We start from the raw sequence: 20,725 nt of genomic DNA on the forward strand, positions 1-20,725 counted from the left end.
CTTTCCAACCATACATTGGATTTTCAAGTTCTTGGACTTTTTGGAAAGGTGAGAACAAGATCTACAACTTTCATGTTGAACAAATTTTCATTTGAAGCTTCCTTGGACACGTGGCTTTGAGGTCCAAAACTTTCCATTTTTGGAAACTTCAGTTACAGATCACTTTCTATTTTTGGCAGTTTTTGTCCTGACTTGATTTTCTTCATTCTTAAGATTTGAGATGTCATTCAACACTTGTTCCAACATGAATGAAATGTATCCAACTCATTTTCACCTCCAAATCCATCAGATCATGTACAGTTGACCACAGTTGACTTTTCATCTGATAGATGAATTTGGCAATGCATAGATCAATCTGAACCCCAATCTTCAACTGAAATGGCTCAAGGGTGAAACCCTAGCCTCAATTAGCACAATATAACCAAAGAATGAACCCCAGAATCATCAGAAACCCCATCTCCTGATCCAGCCCTGATTGGCCCAATACAACTTATTAGGGTTGACCAGTGGTCAAAACCCTAATCTCAAGGAATCTTCTTCAACCACTTGATGACATCCAACCATGATGATGATGATGTATCAATTCAAACAAGATGAAGACCAATACCCTTGAAGAATCACGAAACCCTAATTCACAGTCCAATCCTCAGATGGCCCATGATCAGTCATTAAACCCTAGCTTGCACCTTTGAACTTCCTCATCTCCTGATTAAGACTTGGGAAGATGGCTTGCACTATGTAACCACATGATATGCAATATGAAATGCCTAATGTCCTAAAATGATATGCAAATATGTTAATGCTAGTCCCAAGAGAGGAGGGCAAATTTTGAGGTGTTACAAGTAGGACAAAACATATTGATATTCGTCACCATTTTATTAGAGAACTCGTGGAGGATAAGATTGTAACCTTAGAGCATGTTGCTACTGAGATGCAGTTAGCTGATATTTTTAGAAAGGCATTGGATGCAAATCAGTTTGAAGTCCTGAGAGGAAAATTAGGGCTTTACATTTATGAAGACTTATAGCAATTAATATGGAGTGGGAACAGTAAGTAAAATAGTGTCTATGTGGCTAAAATAAAGCCATTATGGTAAATCATCACCTAGTTTTGGAAATACCATCTATTACCTTTGCACACGTAACCTCACTACCTACTCCAACTCTTCCAACTCCCTGATTCTTTCTCACACCCCTCTGCTAGGGCAACTGCAATTTTTCCACAGAAACGTCAAGATGTCACAACATCAAACTACATCTGATTCAAAAGCTACTAAGTCTACTCACAAGGTTAGCGCTCCTTCCATGGATATTCACGATGATGAGATTTTGGATGTGGTTCCTCTATCAGTTATTCCCTGTGAAGCCCTTAATTTAAACTATCCCATGGATGCCTCAGCTTCTACATGCCCCAATCAAGGTAACATCTCTAGTATCCCTTCTGGCTCAACTCATGCCACTAGTTCTAAGGAAGATATACACCACACTGATCGTGTCATAAGGAACCTAGTCACTAGAATCCTTAATGAAAGACATTCTGTGAAGGGAGTCTCTACTCCCATGTCTAAAATGTACCCCTCTCCTAAGGTTGCACAACATAGTGAGAAGAATAACGATTCCTTCAGTTCTGAGAAGGACATGGCTGCTGAAGGTTTATGCTCTCTAGGGAAAACTGTGTCTGGTAAAGGAAAATCTATGGCATCTAAAACTGCCAATGCTTCCCATTCTAAGAAGCATGATGTTGTAAACATTGTGATTGACCTAGAGGATGATAGGTCTGATGAGCAAGAGGATAGCTTACTTCATCACTTAAAGCCAAGTGTGGCTAAGCGTATGAAGACTCGAAAAGGAAGATCTGTGGCTGAAATGATGTCAGCTAAAACAGCTAAGAAAACTGTTGGTGTTGGTCCTTCCAAATCCTGGAGCAAGGTTGAAGTGAATAAGAGGAAGGTTAGAGAAGTCTCTGAGTCTGAAGAAGATGTTGAGGAAGATGTCCCTGACATCTCTCTTGTGAAGAAGACCACTGTGAGGAAGTCCCCTGTGAAAGTTGTTGTTGTGGATTTGGATAATATCTCTTTCTATCTTGAAGATGGAGCTGCCAAATGGAAATTTGTGATTCAAAGAAGGGTGGTTGTGGAAAGGGAGTTAGAAAAGGATGATGTTGAAGTCAAGGAGGTCATGGACCTAATAAAGACTGTTGGGTTGATGAAGACTGTGGCTGGGTTCTCTCAGTGCTATGAGTGTTTGGTTAAGGAATTCATTGTCAACATTCCTGAGGATATTGATGATAAGAATAACAAGGAATTTTGCAAAGTATTTGTGAGAGGTAAGTGTATCACATTCTCTCCCACTGTCATTAACAATTTTTTGGGAAGAAGAGTTGAGGGTGCAGGTGAATTGGAAGCTACCGACAATGAGGTCTGTAGAGAAATTACAGCAAGGCAGGTGAAAGGGTGGCCTATTAAAAAGCATCTTCCTGCTGGGAAGTTAACTATCAAGTATGCAATATTGCATAAAATAGGAGCTGCAAATTGGGTGCCTACCAACCACATTTCCACAATTGCTAATACCCTTGGAAGATTTATTTTTGCTGTTGGAACCAAAATGAATTTTGACTATGGTAGATTTATGTTTGAACAAATTATCAAGCATGCATCTACTAATGCAGTTAAGCTGCCTATTGCCTTTCCCTCTATGATTTGTGGGATTATCCTGAATCAACACCCTGGTATTCTGAGTTCAATGACTTACCAAGTAGAAGAAAACCTGCTTTGTCAGTGCACTATAAATTGTTTGAAGGTAGTCATGTCGAAGACATTGTCATGACATCTGCTATGAAAAAGCCAGCCTCAAAAGTTGGAACTATTGCTGAGCTGAAGGAGACTTGTAAAGAGCTGGGTGAAGGGATAAGGGTAACAACATCTAGGAAAGAATCATTGGAAGCCCTGATTGCAAGCTTGGAGCAAGCTGAAGGTGAGAATATTGAACATGCTAAGGAAGCTGAAGCCCACACCTCCAGTGAGAGGTCTGCAACTAATGATGAGACAAGTGGCAATTCTATTTCTGATGCTGATGAAGCTACAAGCTCAAGCTCCTCTGATTAGCTCCTTTGAATTTGGCCCCCATTTATGTGATGATTTGTGTTGCTGTTTTGATGGATTTTCTTGATTTTGGCAATTCTGTTCTACTGCATTCATGTTTTGTTGGTTTGTATCTCAGCTTGCTTACAGCTGAATATGTACTTGATTTTGTAACCCTTAACTTTTAACAGTTTGGTTTATGACTGAGTAGACATTTATTTTGTCTCTTTGGTGTCTTTTGGCTAAAAAGGGGGAGATGTAGTTATAGCCATAATTGTTGCTTGATGTTATGAGGGAGGGAGAAATATTTTGTCTGTGTAAAGCAGATTGGTGCTTGGTGTGGACTAGCTGAACGGGGAGGTGGTGTGTTCTGAGCACAAGCGCACATGTTTTTACTAGTTGCTATTTTTGCTAGTAACGTGTGTATGTTTGTGTATGTTTACTTCTGCTGCTGAACTGATACTTTATTTGATTTCTTCTGAACGTATGATCTGATGTATGTTTTAGCCAAAATTTTCCAAAGGGGGAGTTTGTTGGTTCTATGTGTTGGCATCAATTTTGGTAAAACTTAGAGTTATCACAAGTTGTCACGCGTGTTGTCTTGACATGTGATATCAGCTTCCTGCAGGATGTTTAAATATGGTTGTGCAGGATTTAACTAAGATGTCAGACCCGATGTTAAGACATGTGTATATAGGACATTCAGTCTGAATGTTATGTATCTTGAGATTGTGCTTTTCATGCAAATATGTGTGTGCTTATGTGGAGATTGAATGCGCTATTCAAGGAGCAATTTGATTTAAAACCAGAATGATCTATTTTCCAATAAGGGATGATTAACTGCTGTTTCTTAGAAGATACGCAAGGAAAATAGAATTAGGGTTTTATGCTGCCCAGGCCCATTCAAAAGCTTCTATTTAAAGGCCATGTAAAACCTGTTTTAGATATACAAGAAACGAACGAAAGAGTGAGAGAGTTTTAGGGTTTTAGTCTTGTGTGAGCTTGTGTATTGTGTGCCATTCATTCATCTTATTGATGTATGAATTGGACTGACTTTTCTGTTGTATTTTTTCCACTCTAAGCTTGGAAGCACGAGTGTTTGTTTACTTGGTTGAAGCTTTTAACCAAGATCAAGTATGTGTTATTGAAGTGTGTCTTCTTTCTTTTGTATTTGTTTTTATATCACTGTTGTGATTGAGGGGGGGAGGGGGGAGTGAGTAGGGTCTCATATCTAAGAGTTCTTAGATAGAAGTCACACGGGTAGAGATTAGGTGAAAAGATTGTAACTTGAAGTTGTTTACTGAGAGTCTTTGAACTAATTCTGTTTAGTGGATTTCCTTCCTGGCTTGGTAGCCTCCATACGTAGGTGAGTTTGCACCGAACTGGGTTAACAATTGCTTGTGTCGCTTGTTCAATTGTTTCTTTGTTTTTATCCTGTTTATATTTTATTTGTTATTCAAATATTAGTGTCGTGACATTACCTTCGACATCTCATATCTCATACCAGAATTTCAAAAGTCTTAAGCAGAGTCCAGATATCTCTTGCAGTCTTTTTGCAGTCTTCAGATGTTCTTGCAAGGTCTTCAGATATTCTCTTGAATAGTCTTCAATTTTTATCTTGAATAGTCTTCAGATATTATCTTGAATAAGCTTCAAATATCAGAGTTGAGCTACAATGTCAGGTTCTGTATGTAATTGCTTCTTAGAAGTGTTCTTGTTCAGAGTCAGATTTGATTTCTTCGTGGTGGATTAACTTTTCTGGACTACATCAGATGCCAGATATTAGTTTCCTCAGATTCATTTTACCTTACAAACCTGAACACTTAAAGAAAATTATTAAGGTACCAAATTGGTTCATTCTTTGTTATCATCAAAATTTAGAGATATATTGCAGAATTAAAATCTTGTTCTAATAATCTCTCCCTTTTTGATGATGACAAAAACTTAGACTTTTGATGAAATAATGGTACTTTTCCAAGATACAGATTTAAATGAGTCAGAGTCATATAGAGTATGCCTCCCCTTGTGATTAGCAATCTCCCCCTAAGTCTGATACTTATAATTTTTTTAAAGACATTTGTATCAGAAAGGGGTTTCTGGGGTAGATAGTTTCTTACCAGATCTTCTTAGGTTGCTTGCCTTGTTTTTATTTAATTATCAAATACATATTCATTTTTCCTTGTTCAGATAGATCATGTAAAAACACTTAGACTGCACAATTGATTTTAATGTTAGAATGTAAGTAGTGTATTTTGAGAGTTATATATGTTATTTCATAAAAAATACTTATATTTATTTCTCCCCTTTTTTGTCAGACTCAAAAAGTTAAAAAAATACACAAATGAACAGTTCATAGAAAGCAAAAATTTCATTGATAAATCAGAGTTACAAAGCAGAAGAACATAGAAGATAAAAGGCCTCAAAGGCAAAAAATCTTAGCAAAATAAAAACAAATATCCTAGAGTGCCTAAGGGTTTGGAGGAGGAGGCATCCTCTGAAGTAACTGAGCAAGCAGATTTTGGACGTTGAAGTTGACTTGATCCTGCTGGTCAAGTCTAGCTCTGACCAGTTGCTCTTCTTTCTGTATCTCTTCTAGGGTCTTGATAACTAGAGGATATAGGTCAGATGTTGATGACTCACCTCGAGTCAGAGCAAAGTCATTAGCCTTCTCAACGTCTTCAACAACTTTGCGAGCAGCTTCAGCGGCCAATGCTGCTTCAGTTTCACCTTTTTCCCTAGCTTCAGCCTCTGTGGCATCTTTCTCCACTGCCTCTCTAGCATCATCTTCAGCGGAAGCTTTCTCCTCAGCTTCTCTCTTAGCCCTTTCAGCAGCCTCCTGCGCTAGATGAGCCTCCAGCCTCTCTTCAACACTTCTGATATAGTCATTTCTGACTTGTTCAAAAAGTCCCTTCAACTTGAAGACTTCAGAACTCATCCACCTGAGAAATCTATTCTAGTAAGTCCTTAATTCAGAAGGATTGTCACTGACCCTAGATTCATCAGATATCGGCCTGAGTCTTGAAGTAGAGTTCTCTGAGAACTTGGCAAAAGCCTCATAAATGGTATAAAGAGTGAGACCAGGTTCAGAGGGTTGAGAGGCGGGTTCAGATGGTTCAGAAGTGGGTTTAGAGGGGGCTGGAATGGTTTCAGAAGGTCCTGGTATAGATCGAGTCTTTTTAAAATCAACTGTGGCCTAAAGTTCTTCGTGGGTTAGGGAGGTTGGGTCAGGGATATCTGAATGTTCAGAGTGGGATGTTAGGTCGTAGTATGGAAGGGAACTGGGGTTAGAGGAATGGGGTGATATGGGTTCGTTGAGCAATAAGGCTTCAGATATGGGGATGAATGTTATTGTGAGGTTCAATTGAGGTAGTGGAGGTGAAGATTGATTAAGGTCAGAAGTATGAGGTTCAAAAGTATAAGGTTCAGAGAAGATATGTATAGAGATATTTGGTTCTGAGGGATTTAGGTTTTGAGATATAGATTTTGAAGGAGAAGTGGGGGAAGTGGTTATGGTGGTTTAGAGAGTGGGGGTGGTTGAGGTAATGATGAGATTATTTGCCTAGAACTAGAAACATTAGAAGCTTCTGAGATAGGGGACTTACCAGGTGTTGAAGAGCTCAGAGGCACATATTGCTTCTGAGTTACTAAAGATTCTCCCAGATTGAGACTCTTCTTCTTCTTCTTCTTAGAGGTTTCTCTCTTCCTCTTCGTCAAGTTTGATGGTTGATTTGGGAGCCAGTCCAAGCTGAAGCTAAAAATGTCGTAACCTTGGGCTTCCATCTCCTGCAGATAGCATGCGATTACCTCTAGGGGATCAATCTTAGAGAAGAGATACATCCCATTAGGTATCTCCCTTTGATTCTTCAGAGCTTCCTAGGAGGTGCCATTAGAGGGTTTGACTCTGACCTTGTCTACCATACCCATGCTCTTCAGATTCCTCCTGTTCAGAGGCTTCCCCATGTCTACAATGACGTCTTCCATCAGATTTAAGGAGATGAGATGGTTCACCAGACCACTCTCTACCAGAACATCAGAAATTAATCTTCCCAGAGGGATGTAGTTTTTGGGCTTCATGTTATTTCTTGTATCTCTGACGGAGTCCCTCAGATACTTGAAGAGAAGGGAGGGAAGATTCAACTTCAGCCCTTTATGCAAACAGTACAAAATGCACTTTTGATCAGTGTTGATGTAATCAGAGGAGTTGGAAGAGGGACGGTGATGAATGGTGCCCAGAATAATCTTGAGCCACACCCTTATATGTTGATGAAGCTCTTTGTTCTTGGAAGTTTTGCCTTCTGGGTTCTGAGAGAAGATTGTGGGGATAATTTCCTGGAACATATACTTTACCCTAGAGTTTATGTTATAGATCCTTTTCCTCCCAACCTTTTCCATGTTCAGGAGCGCTGCTATAGACTTCTCAGTTATCACCATCTTGATTCCCAAAACATGGGACACTATGTAGTGGTCATCACAATCTATGAATCTCCATAATTCTTTTACCAAGTTTTAGTAAATGGGGCCATATAAACGATTGAAATAGTTAGCCCACCCTTGATTCTCCAGTTCTTTGGTCAAACCCATTCCATTTGCTTTGAGGTTGTCAAAATTAACTAACATCTCACACAACACTTCAAGCTTATCAAAAGGTGTTGAAAGGTTGTTATGTGCAGGACGATCAAGAACATGAGGTTCTTGGTATGAGGTTGTTCAAGGAGAAGCAGTAGGGATTGCAACTTGTTGTGAAGGAGCGGCTTGTTCGGTGGCGTTCATTTCTTAGGAGTATTCAAACACTTGTTGTTGTTGAGGATTCATGTTATTGAAGAAGATGAAGATAGTTGCAAAGAAACCTGAGATAAGTGGATTTAAGGGTTTGTGTAAGTCGTGAGTGTAAAAGTGTGAATGTGTGAAAAGTGGAAGTATATATACATAATTTCGAAACACATGCAAAATGATAACGTTAGTTTAAGAGGGGACATAAGTAATTATGATTGCTAAAATCTGAGTTGACAAGCTTGGGGAGAACTAAATGCAGCTAATGATGGATGTCTAATCTCAAGATGTGCACACTGCTCGAGGGGATCTCAACAGTTTGGCTTTTGAGTACTGAGTTAGACAGGTGTCTAGAAGATCCAGAGCCACATGTTTGAGAGACCAAAGGGTTTCTGACTTAGAAGGTTTCTTATCCAGATATCTTCTAACTTATAGAAGTATCAGAACCAGAATCAGATACACATCATATGCTTGAGTCAGAGTCTATTTTAACATCAAAGATGAAAAACACATGTTCAGAATCATTCTAGGAAATATGTCATATTTAAATTTTTTTAGAATGAAAAGAAATCTATCTTCAGCTAATGATTTTATAAAGATATCAGCCAATTGATGGTCTGCATTTATGAATTTTAAAATAATTATCCCTTTCTGAACATAGTCTCTAATAAAATGGTGCTTAATTTCTATATGCTTCGCTCGGGAATGTAAAATAGGATTCTTACTTAAGCATATAGCAGCAGTATTATAAAAAATATAGGGATGTTACTCTCATAAATCTGAAAGTCCTTAAGCTGATTCTTTATCTAGAGCATCTGAGTGCTACACAGTTGAAGCGCCGCGAAAAATACAGAGTCGCCACCGGATTTTATTTATTCCAAAGGAAAGGGAAAATAGTGATAAAACCCCAAATGAGAGAAACGGTCTCGCAACCAAGAGCGGATTCGGAAGTCGATTATGCAAGGGGAAGGTATTAGCACCTCTCACATCCATGGTACTCCATGGGAACCACTTGCTCGCATCAAATGCGTATGGATGTTTGTTTACCTGTAAGTTGCTTGCTATCGGAAATAAGATGAGAGATAAGATGGGAGAGAAAATAAGTTTTAAGTTAGTGTGCTCGCCAAGGATTTGGGCCCTCATGCCTACGTATCCCCATACATGCAATAGGGAAGTCAGAGCTTTGTAGTTCGGCTCCAAAATGGTGTATTTGTTTGGTTGTTTTTACTAAACTCTATTGACGTTCGCGTGCTACTGTTCACTTGCTTGTATATTCTGTCATGGGAGCGGAAAGTATTTGCTTGTTTGCAGTAAAGTGGATACGCTTGGTTCACACTCTGACAGTTAAACATTACTTGCTCACACATGGAGGCTTAAGCTTTGTTCACAGTAGAACGGAAGTAACACGTACTTATTGAAAGGTTTTGAAGAGAAAGCCCTAAGGCAAAAGATGATTTGATTTATTCGGGTCGATTTTATGCATGGAGACAAGCATCAAACCCTTGGCTAGATACAACCAACGGTCCAATAACTCGGGAGTTGAGAGAAAAATGTTGTCCTAACCACTCTTTTTCATCCAAAAAAGAGATTGAATTGTGAAAGGATTTTGACAAGTCTAATCGTTAGAACTTAGAGGGAGACAAGTCTCCGACCCTTGACTAAGTACGGTCAATGATCAAAGTACTTGGGAATTGAGAGAACAATAAAGTCCTAACTATTCTTTTTCATTCTCATAGCACCTAGATCTAACTTGTTTGAATCATTAGATGTTTTAAAGGGGAAAGTCAAGTGTCGGGTCCTTAGGCTAGGTACATCCGACAACCCAATTACTTGAATGTTGTGTACAAACACGTACACTCCATTTGGCATTCCAATTTGTTATGAAAATGTTTTTGAAAAAGAAACTTGATGTTGGATCAAGTGTTTGAATTTATTATGAAAATAGTGAGTGAAGAATGGAGGTGAGAAATAGAATGAGGTTATGAAGAGAATATAGGAGAGATGCAATAATATGTAAGTACATACAATGGTTAGAATCGATTTGAAAGGTAATGGATTAATCAATGAGGAACAATCAAAGATCTATCCTATGATCATGGCAAATGAAACTAAGCATACTAAGTATTCACTATCTAAATTGAAATGGGATTTTCAATTTACAATATGATCATAAATCAAAGAAACGATTAAATGGACAATTGAAGTGACTATTAATTAAAATCTACCTAAACATGAATTAGGGAACAAATTAATCAAATGGAAAATTACCAATCCAAATTCAAGAATTGAACCAAATGAACATGATCATACAAATCACCCCACAAAAATCGAATTGAAAGAAAATTTAATCTAAAATCTAATCATAGTAAAATCAACCACTAAGCATTAAATCTTGAATTAAATAAACAAAATGAAAATCAAGACTAAATGACTAAAAGCTAATCATAGCATGGTTAATCAAATGCAAATTAGTTTTGGAAAATTCAGAATGAACTCTAATCTAAAATGATTACCTAATTTCTAAATCCTAATTAGCTAATCAATTCTAACCATGGATTAACTAATTAATCAACCGAACATGCTAATACATAAAACCTAAAATTAAGAACTAACCTAAATCATAATTAAATTAATCATCCAACACCAAGATTATTAAAAAAAAAATCAGGAATTAAAACCAAGTAATTAGGAATTAATTATGGATTAAATGGAGGATTAGGAACTAATCATGGAACTAATCATGGGCCATGAGGTGATGATTGGATCGGGGGGTGTAGGCTTTGAAAACCGCCTGGGCGATGGCCTCTTGCTCCTTCGGCCCCAAACTCCCCCCAAAAGACCCGAGAGCTAGCTTCGACTCTTGGCTATTGGGACTTTGTCAGTTCATTCTCTCTCTATGATTATTCATTTATTGATTCTGTTATTATTTGTTTAGTGATTGCAGTCTGAAATGCTCCCATTGCATGTATAAAATGTTGGTTAGTTGTAATCTCTGTCACCACTAACACCACCACCACCACGACACTCACTTTTTTCATATTGTTACTGGTGTGGAGATGTCAGTGTTGGTGTTTTAATGGACTATGGACTGACAATTGAGTAAAAATGTTACCTTGGGCTATTGTAATTATCTATATGGGTAAAGGATAATTTAGTTCCTTTTGAATTTTTGTAAAAAAGAGGCTTTGTTTATGCCAGTGAGTAAATTAGGTTTTTTTTAGTTTTTGGGTAGTGTTTACGTTTTTTCTTTTCGCCCGTAATGATATTCGTTCTGATTCTTATGGTAATAAACAAACATTTGAAAGTTATACGGTGCAGTCATTTTGCTAAGGGAGTGTATAATCAACATAATCCTTGGCATGATTAGGAAGACAATGTGGTAATAATGACAGGATCATTTTTATTACTATAATGTCTGATTCTTCTTATTTGGTGTATTTGGTGTATCAAGTCGAGTTATATATCGACGGAAAATGCATGTAATAAGAGGTTGTCGGTTCTTCAGTTGCTCATATTGTTTAGTTTAATGGCAGGGATGAAAGACTTAAGGTGATTGGCGGTGATAATATTGAAGGACTTTTGATTTCTTCTAAGCAATTGCCTTATAAATACTTGGAGGTACGCAGCATTTGCAGCTCTCGAATTCGTTTAGAGTTAGATGTTGTTGGATTTTCTATCATGTGAATGATCAAAATCAAAATGTTAGCTAGCTAAGCTTCTATATGAATGTGATTTTGATGTTTGGATTCTTTGGCACTTGCAGTTCCTACAAAATCAGGGGCATTTAGTTGGGGTCTTAAATGATAATGATATCCAGGTAACTTTATTTTTCTAGATTTTATTTTCTGTTTATGTCAATATCGCTTTCTAATAGAGGCGCCGAGAAGTGATTGATTTTGATTCGCTTTGCTCATTATAGGTTGTGATTTATATCGCTAAATGGAAACCATTCAATTTTTTTTTGCAGGTTTGGAATCTCGAGACTCGGAGTCTTATTTGTTCATTACAATGGGAATCAAATATTACCGCTTTCTCTGTAATCAGCGGCTCACATTTCATGTATGTTAGGGAAATACTTTTAATTTTGTACATCTGTGTGTTTGACGTCTTGTTGCTACTAATCATTTGCAAATGGTTACGACTACGTGATTATTAATATTATTACTCTATTATAATCTGCAGTTATGTCGGAGATGAGCACGGCTTGTTTTCTGTGATAAAGTTTGACGCCGAGGAAGGACAACTTTTGAAGTCATCTAATCATTTATTGGCTAAGTTTCTAAGGGGTAATGTTGTGTTTATGTTTTGACGATGATTGATAATTAATACGTATCTTGCTTTCTATAAATAATAAATGCAAGCTGTCAATCTTTTGCGTTAGTCATAAATGTTCAAACATACACTTCAATAGGAACTGAATTTCACCGAAATGTTTTTCTTTGCTTTAAGAGTTACTCATTACCATTGTTTGTTCCTTTTGATAGAAGCTGCCGGGTTTCCAGAGTCCAGCGAAAAGACCCGAGAGCTAGCTTCGTCTCCTTCGTGTCCCAAACCTAAGACTCCGACGCGAACATAAATTACGGCGCCGGAGGAAGACTCGACCGATGGCGTTCACGACTCTTCAAGAACTCACCTCAGTATTCAAAATGTTCCTCTGATTATGGTCGATTGGGATGCGGAACGTAGCGAGGTGCAAACGGCTGATTCAGCGATGGAAAGCTTTGTGTTGGTGACGGCGGTTTTCTTCAGCTCGTTGCAAGTTGAAGGAGAATGATGAAGATGATGACGAAGTCACTCCCTCTGGTAAAATGTGAATAGGTGAGAACGTGCCTCATTCCTCTTCGATCTTTCTGCTTTTAACTCCCTTTCCTAATTTTCCTTTTACGGTGCGTTATAAGGTTGAGGATGAAAGATGATTGAAATCCGGTATTAGCTGCAATCTGAGGAAGAAGACAAAAATGGTACAGGTATGAACTCCTCGACTTTATCTTCTCTCTTAATTGATTATGCCTCCTTCTTCTTCCTTTCTTTTTCTTTTTGATTCAGTTTTCTGTTTTGATTATTGGGTTGTTGAAAGGTTGGTTGAAGGTGAGCCAGGGTCGTTGAAGGGTGGTTTGAAGAAGGATTTTGGTGGTTAAGGGTTTGGGAGGATGATGATGAAGATGATGAAGTGGAATTGAAAATGAGGATCAAGAAGTTAGAGCGAGGGTGAAGAAGATGGTTCTATTGAGAAAGTGACAAAGGGTGAAGCGTGTGTGAGAAGAAAGGGGGGAGTTGTGAAGAAGTAAAGTTCGGTTCGTTGTGAGTTTTGACTGTGAGGTTCTATTATGGGCGTTAGAGGGTGATGAGTTGTTAGGAATGGTGGGGTGAAGAGAGTTGAGGAGAGTGATTCATTATGCAGAAGTGGTTGGTATTGTGGTTTTGTTGAAGAAGAAGGAGAAGAAGAGAGTTCAATTTCTGAAGATGATGGAGGATCGTGAAGGTGGTTCCAACCGATTTCTGTTATGGTCAGTTGGGGAGGTTATGAAGTTGGTTGGAGTTTGTTGACAGTTGGCTAATGAGCTTGAAATTATGTTTTAAATGAAGAGGTTGTAAGTGTTGAATGAAGAGAAGTTATTCTGTTATAAAACAATTTCTCGAAGTTCTGTTAGGAAAAAATGGGAAAAGTTTGTTGAAAGGTTGTTACCATTTTCTTAGAGCTTCGGTTATGAGTTTGTTAGGGAGGTTTTTCCTTTCTGTTACATTCTGATTTTCTCATTTGAAGGTTGTGAAAGGTTGGTTCGAGTTATGGAAGTTATAGGATTCTCAGTTGGAAATTAATGAGGTGGGTTCTTGAAGAGTGGGGAAAGGGAAGGTTTGGAAGACGTTCAAGATTGATTTTTTCTGAAGAAGATTGGAGTATTTGAAGCAATGGAAGTGGAACTGGAGCCAACATCGATTTTTGGGTTCGACAGTTTCTCCAAGTTCTTCAAGTGTTTATTTCCAGCTAAGTGTGTAATGTACATATCCCTGCTGTTACAATTAATCTTACAAGTTTCACACCATGCAGATTGAGCAACCTTGATTTTCTTAGTGACTTTTTGAAACGGAGCAACTCCGTTACGCTTGAATTCGGGAATAGATGGACCAATGCCTCCATTAGACATCAAGCAAACCTGAGTTGCGTGCTTTTTCCATGTTTAATATATGTGTCGTGACTCGCGCACAAAACGTTGCAAGTTGTGTAAACCTTTGTCTGTACCACCTGGTTCTTAGTCTCTGGTTGCTTGACTATAAGACCAATTAACGCTTGTACTTGGAAGCTACTACTTATGCTGCTTTGTAAATTTTTCTTATGTTTCTAATTGATGGTTGTTCTTGAATTTTACAGGATTCTCAAGACCTTTTGCATTGATGATGTAGGGCAGTATTGGTGAAACTCTTGAATGGCTAGAAGTGCAACATCGAAATGGTGGCTTAGGGACGATGACCTGGTGCAAATGACTCGAGTTTGCTTGGGATGTAATAGTGGATTAAAACATTGTAGATGGATTTTTGATTGAAATTGTAATGTACTTTTTAATTGAAATATATGAATTTGTGGTTGTATGTAATTGAAATTGGGAATTCTATGTAAGTGCATTATGGTTTTGAAATTATAATTGCAATAGGAATGGTTGTAATATGAAATCGAAAGTTGAATGTATGAATGATAAATGTATGGAACTTGGTTTATGATGGAGATGTTTTGGGAATTTAAATGTTATAAATTGGAAAAAAATGATTGATGTTTGTAAACTTTGATTGGAATAGAATTTGGTTTAATGGAAATTTTCTAAAAAAAATGGTTTAACATGGCTTTGGATTGATTGAAATGAACAATGGCTTAAAATGGAAATTGGATTAATGGTTAAATGGTTGAAAACATGTAACATGGAAATTGGCATAGAACTGAATGGATTAATCAGCATGGTTTTGAATGGTGAATGTATGGATATGATTTCAAATGGTTTATGAAAATGATTAAAAATGTATGGATATGATTTCAAGTGGTTTATGAAAATGATTAAAAATGGACTTAAGCTAGATGGTTGATTTTGGTCAACTGATTGACCAAAAAGTCAATAGTTGACCAAAAGTCAAATTAGGTAAAAATGTGTATTTTCTTGTGGAAAATGAAAATGGACCATGATGATAATGCAATGTACAAATGAACTGGAACTGTTGTGAATTGATTGTCTAATGAACCAAACACAAACCAAGGTCTTAACCAATTATGAACATGAATGCACCACGACTGAATATGGATGTGACTGAAAAGTATGATGTTCTTAAACCAAATAAAACATGCCAAGTTCCAAGACTTGAAGTTCAATCATGCCAAACCAACTAACCAATACTTAATCAAGCAACCAATTGTAACATCTTTAATGAATTCTAACCAATGAACCAGAATCATGGACCGTGAACAACAATTGAATCATTTATAATGAGCCAAACGATATAATCATGTCCATCACATGAGCCCTAGCCTGGAGACTTAAACTTCCATGCCCTGTGTGATAAGACCCTTGAACCCGTTATTTTACGTTTCTCAAATGCAAGTGGAATATGTTATGATACAATTGACGTGTAGATGAGATGAATGGTTATAAGGATATGCAAATGCTTAGGGTTAGTGACCTAGATGAACTTGTGAAAGGTATGGTGAATTTTGGGGTATGATAACAATGAAGCTGAAATGTATTTTGCTTCTGCAATTGACAGTGCAATGGTTGATTGTCTTTTTCTTGCCCATGAAATGACGTTTCCTCCCAGAAACTGACAGTTCCCGGATGTACTTTTGCGTTCCAACCTATCTCCAACGTAATCTGCATCACAATACCCAGAAAGTTTATACTCTGATGTTTTCTTATACATCAGGCCAAGGTTAGGTGTTACTTTCATATACCTAAGGATTCTCTTAACAGTAGTTAAATGAGATTCCCTTGGATCTGACTGAAATCTAGCACAAAGACATACGTTAAATAATATATTTGGATGTGTAGCAGTCATATAGAGGAGAGAACCTATCATACCACGATAGAGTTTCTGACAAACCTTTTGACTTACCTCTTATTTCTCCAGAATACAGGTAGGACGCATGAGAGTCTTGGCTAGCTTGCTTTCTGACATGTCAAATTTCTTCAGAAGATCTTTGATGTATTTGCTTTGATAGACATACGTGGCTTCTGATGCTTGATTGATTTTAATCCCTAAAAAGAACTTTAGTTCTTGCATTAGACTCATCTCAAATTCTGCCTGCATTAACTCAGAAAATTCTTGGCAAACAAAGGGGTTAGTAGAGCCAAATATTATGTTATCAACATAAATCTGAAAAATCATAAGATCGTTTATGATGTTTTTACAGAAGAGAGTGAAGTCCACTTTGCCTTTGATAAAGTCATTCTCTAGAAGGAATGAACTAAGTTTTTCATACCAAGCTCCGAGAGCTTGTTTCAGACCATAAAGAGATTTTTTAAGTTTAAAAACATGTTCTGGAAGTTTTGAGTTTTCAAAGCCAGGAGGTTGATATACACACACTTCTTTAGAAATATAACCATTCAGAAACACGCTTTTGACGTCCATCTGATATAATTTAATGGAATAATTTACAGTAAAAGATACAAGGAGATGAATAGATTCTAACCTTATGACTGGAGAAAAGGTTTCATTGTAGTCAACTCCTTCTTGTTGACTATAACCTTGTGCCACCAGCCGTGCTTTGTTTCTGACCGCTTCACCCTTTTCATTTAGCTTGTTTCTGTAGACCCATTTGGTTCGAATCACATGGTTTCTCTTGGGTCTTGGTACTAGATCCCAAACGTCATTCTTGGAAAACTTATCAAGTTCTTCTTTCATTGCTAGAATCCATTCTTTATCTTGAAGAGCTTCTTCACAGGATGTTGGCTCTATCAGAGATATTAGTCCCATAAGTGTTTCTTCAGAAACTTTGAATGTTGATCTTGTTCTGACAGGTTCATTCTTGTTTCCCAGAATCAGTTCTTCAGAAACATTCTGCCTATTTCTTTGTCTTTTCTGACTAATTGTGATTTCAGGTGCTTCTGAAGTTCCTATTTCTGCTTCTTCAGATTCTTTGGTCTTTTCGTCAGAACCTGCAAATGTTATCTCCAGATCTGCAAATTTCTCAACTAGCTTTGACTTTTTAGAGTCAAGCTTGTCATCAAATCTGACATGTATTGATTCTTCCAAAATTTGTGTTCCTGTATTGTATACTCTATATCATTTGGATCGTATTGAGTATCCCAACATAATACACTTTTGTGCCTTAGAGTCAAACTTGTTTAAATCATTTTTAGTATTCAGAATAAAACAAGAGCATCCAAAAGGATGAAAATAAGAAATGTTGGGTTTTCTTTCCTTGCATAGTTCATAAGGAGTCTTCTCCAGAATAGGTCTGATAGAGATTTTATTCTGAATGTAACACGCTGTATTCACAGCTTCTGCCCAGAAGTGCTTAGCCACATTAGTTTCATTGATCATGGTTCTAGCTATTTCTTGAAGAGTCCTATTCTTCCTTTCCACAATATCATTTTGTTGTGGAGTTCTAGGACAGGAGAAATCATGGGATATTCCATTAGAGTCAGAAAGTTCTTCAAAAAGTTTGTTTTCAAATTCGCCACCATGATCACTTATGACTCTGATGATTTTAGAGTCAAACTCATTTTGCACTTTTGAACAGAAACTGGTGAACACGGAATGTGACTCATTCTTGTGCCTTAAGAATTTTACCCATGTCCAACGACTATAATCATCAACAATGACAAGTCCATACTTCTTACCATTGACTGGCGATGTCTTAACAGGTCCAAAAATATCAATTTGTAGAAGTTCCAGGGGTTTAGAGGTAGAAATAACATTTTTGGTTTTGAAAGTGGTTTTAGAAAATTTACCTTTCTGACATGCTTCACAAAGAGCATCTGAAGAAAACTTCAGCTTAGGTAGGCCTCTGACTAACTCAAGTTTATTTAGCTGAGAAATCCTCCTTAAGTTAATGTGACCCAAGCGTCCATGCCACACCCATTGCTCTTCATTTACATACACCAAACATTTTACATTTTGATTTTTCAAATCTGAAAGTTTTATTTTATAAATATTGTTCTTCCTCTTTCTAGTGAAAAGGATTGTGCAATTTTTATGATTAATAACTTTGCACCTTCTTTGATTAAATATTATATCATAACTGTTATCACTTAATTAAGTTATGGATAACAAGTTATGCATTAATCCCTCAACATAAAGGACATCAGAAATAGAGGGAAGAGATCCATTACCTACTGTTCCAGATCCTTTGATTCTTCCTTTCTGATTTCCTCCAAAGCCTACGAAGCCAACATCTTTAAGTTCCAGTTTTTGGAACATATGCTTTCTTCCCATCATGTGTCGCGAGTATCCAGAGTCTAGGTACCATGATTGGTGTTTTAACTCTGCTGCACATGATATCTGCAACATACACTATTTTATCTTTTGGTGCCCATACTATTTCGGGTCCTTTAGGATTAGTTCTCCCAGAGTTTCTGAAAACTTTGGGTTTTTATAGCATTATTGAATTTATGTGTTTGTACAGGTGTATAATGATAAGAAAAATGAGATTTAGATTTGTTTTCTATAGAAGGTTTCAGATCATCTTTATTAGATTCATAACCAATTCCTCTTTTCTTATTATGACTAACACCATAAATCATATAAGCCATTTTGCTTCTTTCAAGTCCGTTGTTCAGAAATTTCTGAAAAGATTTTTCATATTTGTATATGATAGTTTCAGAAGTAGGTGGAGCTTTAGAAATAGTTTCTTCAAGTTTTGAACATTTCTTGGTTGAAAATTCATTTTCTTTTTCAAGAATAAAATTATTTTGTTTAAGTTCAGAAACTTCTTTCTCAAGCTTATCACACTATTCAACAGTCTGTTCATGAATCTTTTTCAGGTTCTTGAATTTCTATCAAAGCTTCTGATACAAGCTCAAATATTCTGATAAACAGGCTTCCATATCAGAACGAGAAAAGTCAGAGAATACCTCTTCAGAGTCAGACTCTCTTTCAGATGAACTTCCAGAGGTAGTGGCCATGAATGCTACATTTTCTTGCTCCTCTTCAGAATCAGATTCTGAAGCTTCAGATTCAAAGTCGTCCCATGTTGCCATGAGTCCCTTCTTCTTTTCTTTGAAAGAGTTCTTCTTGAAACTTTCCTTTATGAAGTTGTTCTTATTTATCTTTAGACATTCATTTCTGTAGTGTCCAGGTTCTTTGCATTCGTAACAGGCCACTTCCTTATTGGGTTTGCCTTTGGAGGTTGAATATGGACGTTCTCCCTTCTATCTGGGCCTTCTGAAGTTGTTATTTCTTTTTCTCCAGAGCTGTTTGATTCTTCTAGAAAGAAGAGATAATTCCTCTTCATCATCAGAATCTTCATTCTTAGAGTCACTGTCTTCCTCTTCTTCAGGTTGAAAGGCTTGTTCCTTTCTGGATTTCTTCTTTCTGATCTAGACTTTAGAGCAACAAATTTACTTTTCTTTTGAGGTTCATCTTCTTCTAGCTCTATTTCATGACTTCTGAGAGAACTGATAAGTTCTTCCAAACTTATGTTGTTCAGATCCTTGGATAATTTCACAGTAGTAACCATAGGTCTCCACTTCTTGGAAATACTTCTGATTATCTTCCTGACATGATCTGTTGTAGTATATCCTTTATCCAGAACCTTGAGTCCTGCAACAAGTTTTGGAACCTTGAGAACATCACTTCTCAGAATAGACACATGTGCAATATCATTATCTATCCACTAGTCATGTAGGTTGAGTCATACAGCGGCTTCCTGGAAAATAGGTTGCAAACGATCTCCCCCAGTCAAAGGGGGAAGTAGTTACTACTTCTTAGGGTTTCCTAAACCGTAGGTTGGAAAGCCTCTATAAATATCCGACCCTTTGAAATTAGAGAAGGATCCTAACATAACCAGTATACATATAATACATAGCCTTTCACCTCATCTAAGTCGGCCTCTCTCATCACCACAAACATCACCAACTAGGGACTCTCGCCGCCGTGAGTAAGCCTTTACCACCTTCATTTACTAAGGCCTTTGAGTATCCCCTACCCATGTAAGGATACCATGCACAAATGTAATTTTTGACAAGTACACATCTTTATCTCCTTCTCTCTTAATTTTCTCTACCCTTATCTCTGTACTAACATAACCCATTTTCAAAGTAATATTTTTTCAAATTAATCATGATTTATGTACTTCATAATTTACCCCCTTCCCTAATGTGTTTGAAGTCACTTGTGTCAACAAATTAGTCTCCATATTGGTTTCTCCATCAGATTTTTTGTCTACAAATACTTAACTAGGTAGTTGAGTAAACCATTCACTTTTTAGAGATCAAAACATTAAGCCATCTTGCATACATCATCACGGGCATGATATCATATATTTTACTCAGGACAAGTATAGAATACAAAATATTCAAATAAATTATTATTTTATTTATTTATTTTTAAATAGTCATTCTTATATATATTGACATGTACATTTTTTAAACATATTTTCCCTGACTACCTTCATTGTATTCAAAATTAAATGTTTAATGAGACGCCCCTTTTTCGCTAGTATGCATTTAGTCAATTTATTTCCAAATTTTATAATTTAATATTATAAATTCAATCCATAGCTATAGATATTGAATGAACTTTGGTATAATAATATTTACTTTTGTCATTCAAATAAAATAAATGAATTTATATTTCCAATTTTAAAATCTTCTTTAATTAGGGATGAGGTGACCAATGGAAAATGTGCTTTGACGTGTTTTTCTTTTTATTTTATGTGAGTTTCGTTTATGTGCT

The 20,725-nt window shown here is 36.9% G+C and overlaps 1 protein-coding gene across 3 annotated transcripts; it reads left to right on the forward strand.

Moving 5' to 3' along the window:
• The first annotated feature begins 10,732 nt into the window (after positions 1-10,732).
• On the forward strand, positions 10,733-14,563 carry LOC127127396 (uncharacterized). Of its 3 annotated transcripts, XM_051056575.1 has the most exons (9): positions 10,733-11,228; positions 11,383-11,467; positions 11,613-11,666; positions 11,817-11,908; positions 12,032-12,135; positions 12,334-12,667; positions 12,748-12,816; positions 12,927-13,527; positions 13,614-14,211. In XM_051056575.1, the coding sequence occupies exons 1-6, from the start codon at positions 11,209-11,211 to the stop codon at positions 12,423-12,425; spliced, it is 447 nt and encodes a 148-aa protein (XP_050912532.1). In that variant the 5' UTR covers positions 10,733-11,208; the 3' UTR covers positions 12,426-12,667; positions 12,748-12,816; positions 12,927-13,527; positions 13,614-14,211. The 3 variants fall into 3 exon arrangements, with proteins under 3 accessions (XP_050912532.1, XP_050912530.1, XP_050912531.1); XM_051056573.1 differs by lacking the exons at positions 12,927-13,527; positions 13,614-14,211 and adding an exon at positions 14,220-14,563; XM_051056574.1 differs by having other exon boundaries at positions 12,927-14,210.
• The last annotated feature ends 6,162 nt before the right edge of the window (positions 14,564-20,725 follow it).

This window comes from Lathyrus oleraceus, chromosome 3, assembly GCF_024323335.1.
Source record: "Lathyrus oleraceus cultivar Zhongwan6 chromosome 3, CAAS_Psat_ZW6_1.0, whole genome shotgun sequence".
Classification (NCBI taxonomy): Eukaryota; Viridiplantae; Streptophyta; class Magnoliopsida; order Fabales; family Fabaceae; genus Lathyrus; species Lathyrus oleraceus.

Excerpts from the sequence above, each read along its gene's own strand:
- LOC127127396 (XM_051056573.1), top strand. The coding sequence starts at position 11,209 with ATGATTAGGAAGACAATGTG. Across the intron at positions 11,667-11,816 it reads TAAATGATAATGATATCCAG|GTTTGGAATCTCGAGACTCG; the intron begins GTAACTTTATTT and ends TTTTTTTTGCAG. Across the intron at positions 12,136-12,333 it reads ATTGGCTAAGTTTCTAAGGG|AAGCTGCCGGGTTTCCAGAG; the intron begins GTAATGTTGTGT and ends TCCTTTTGATAG.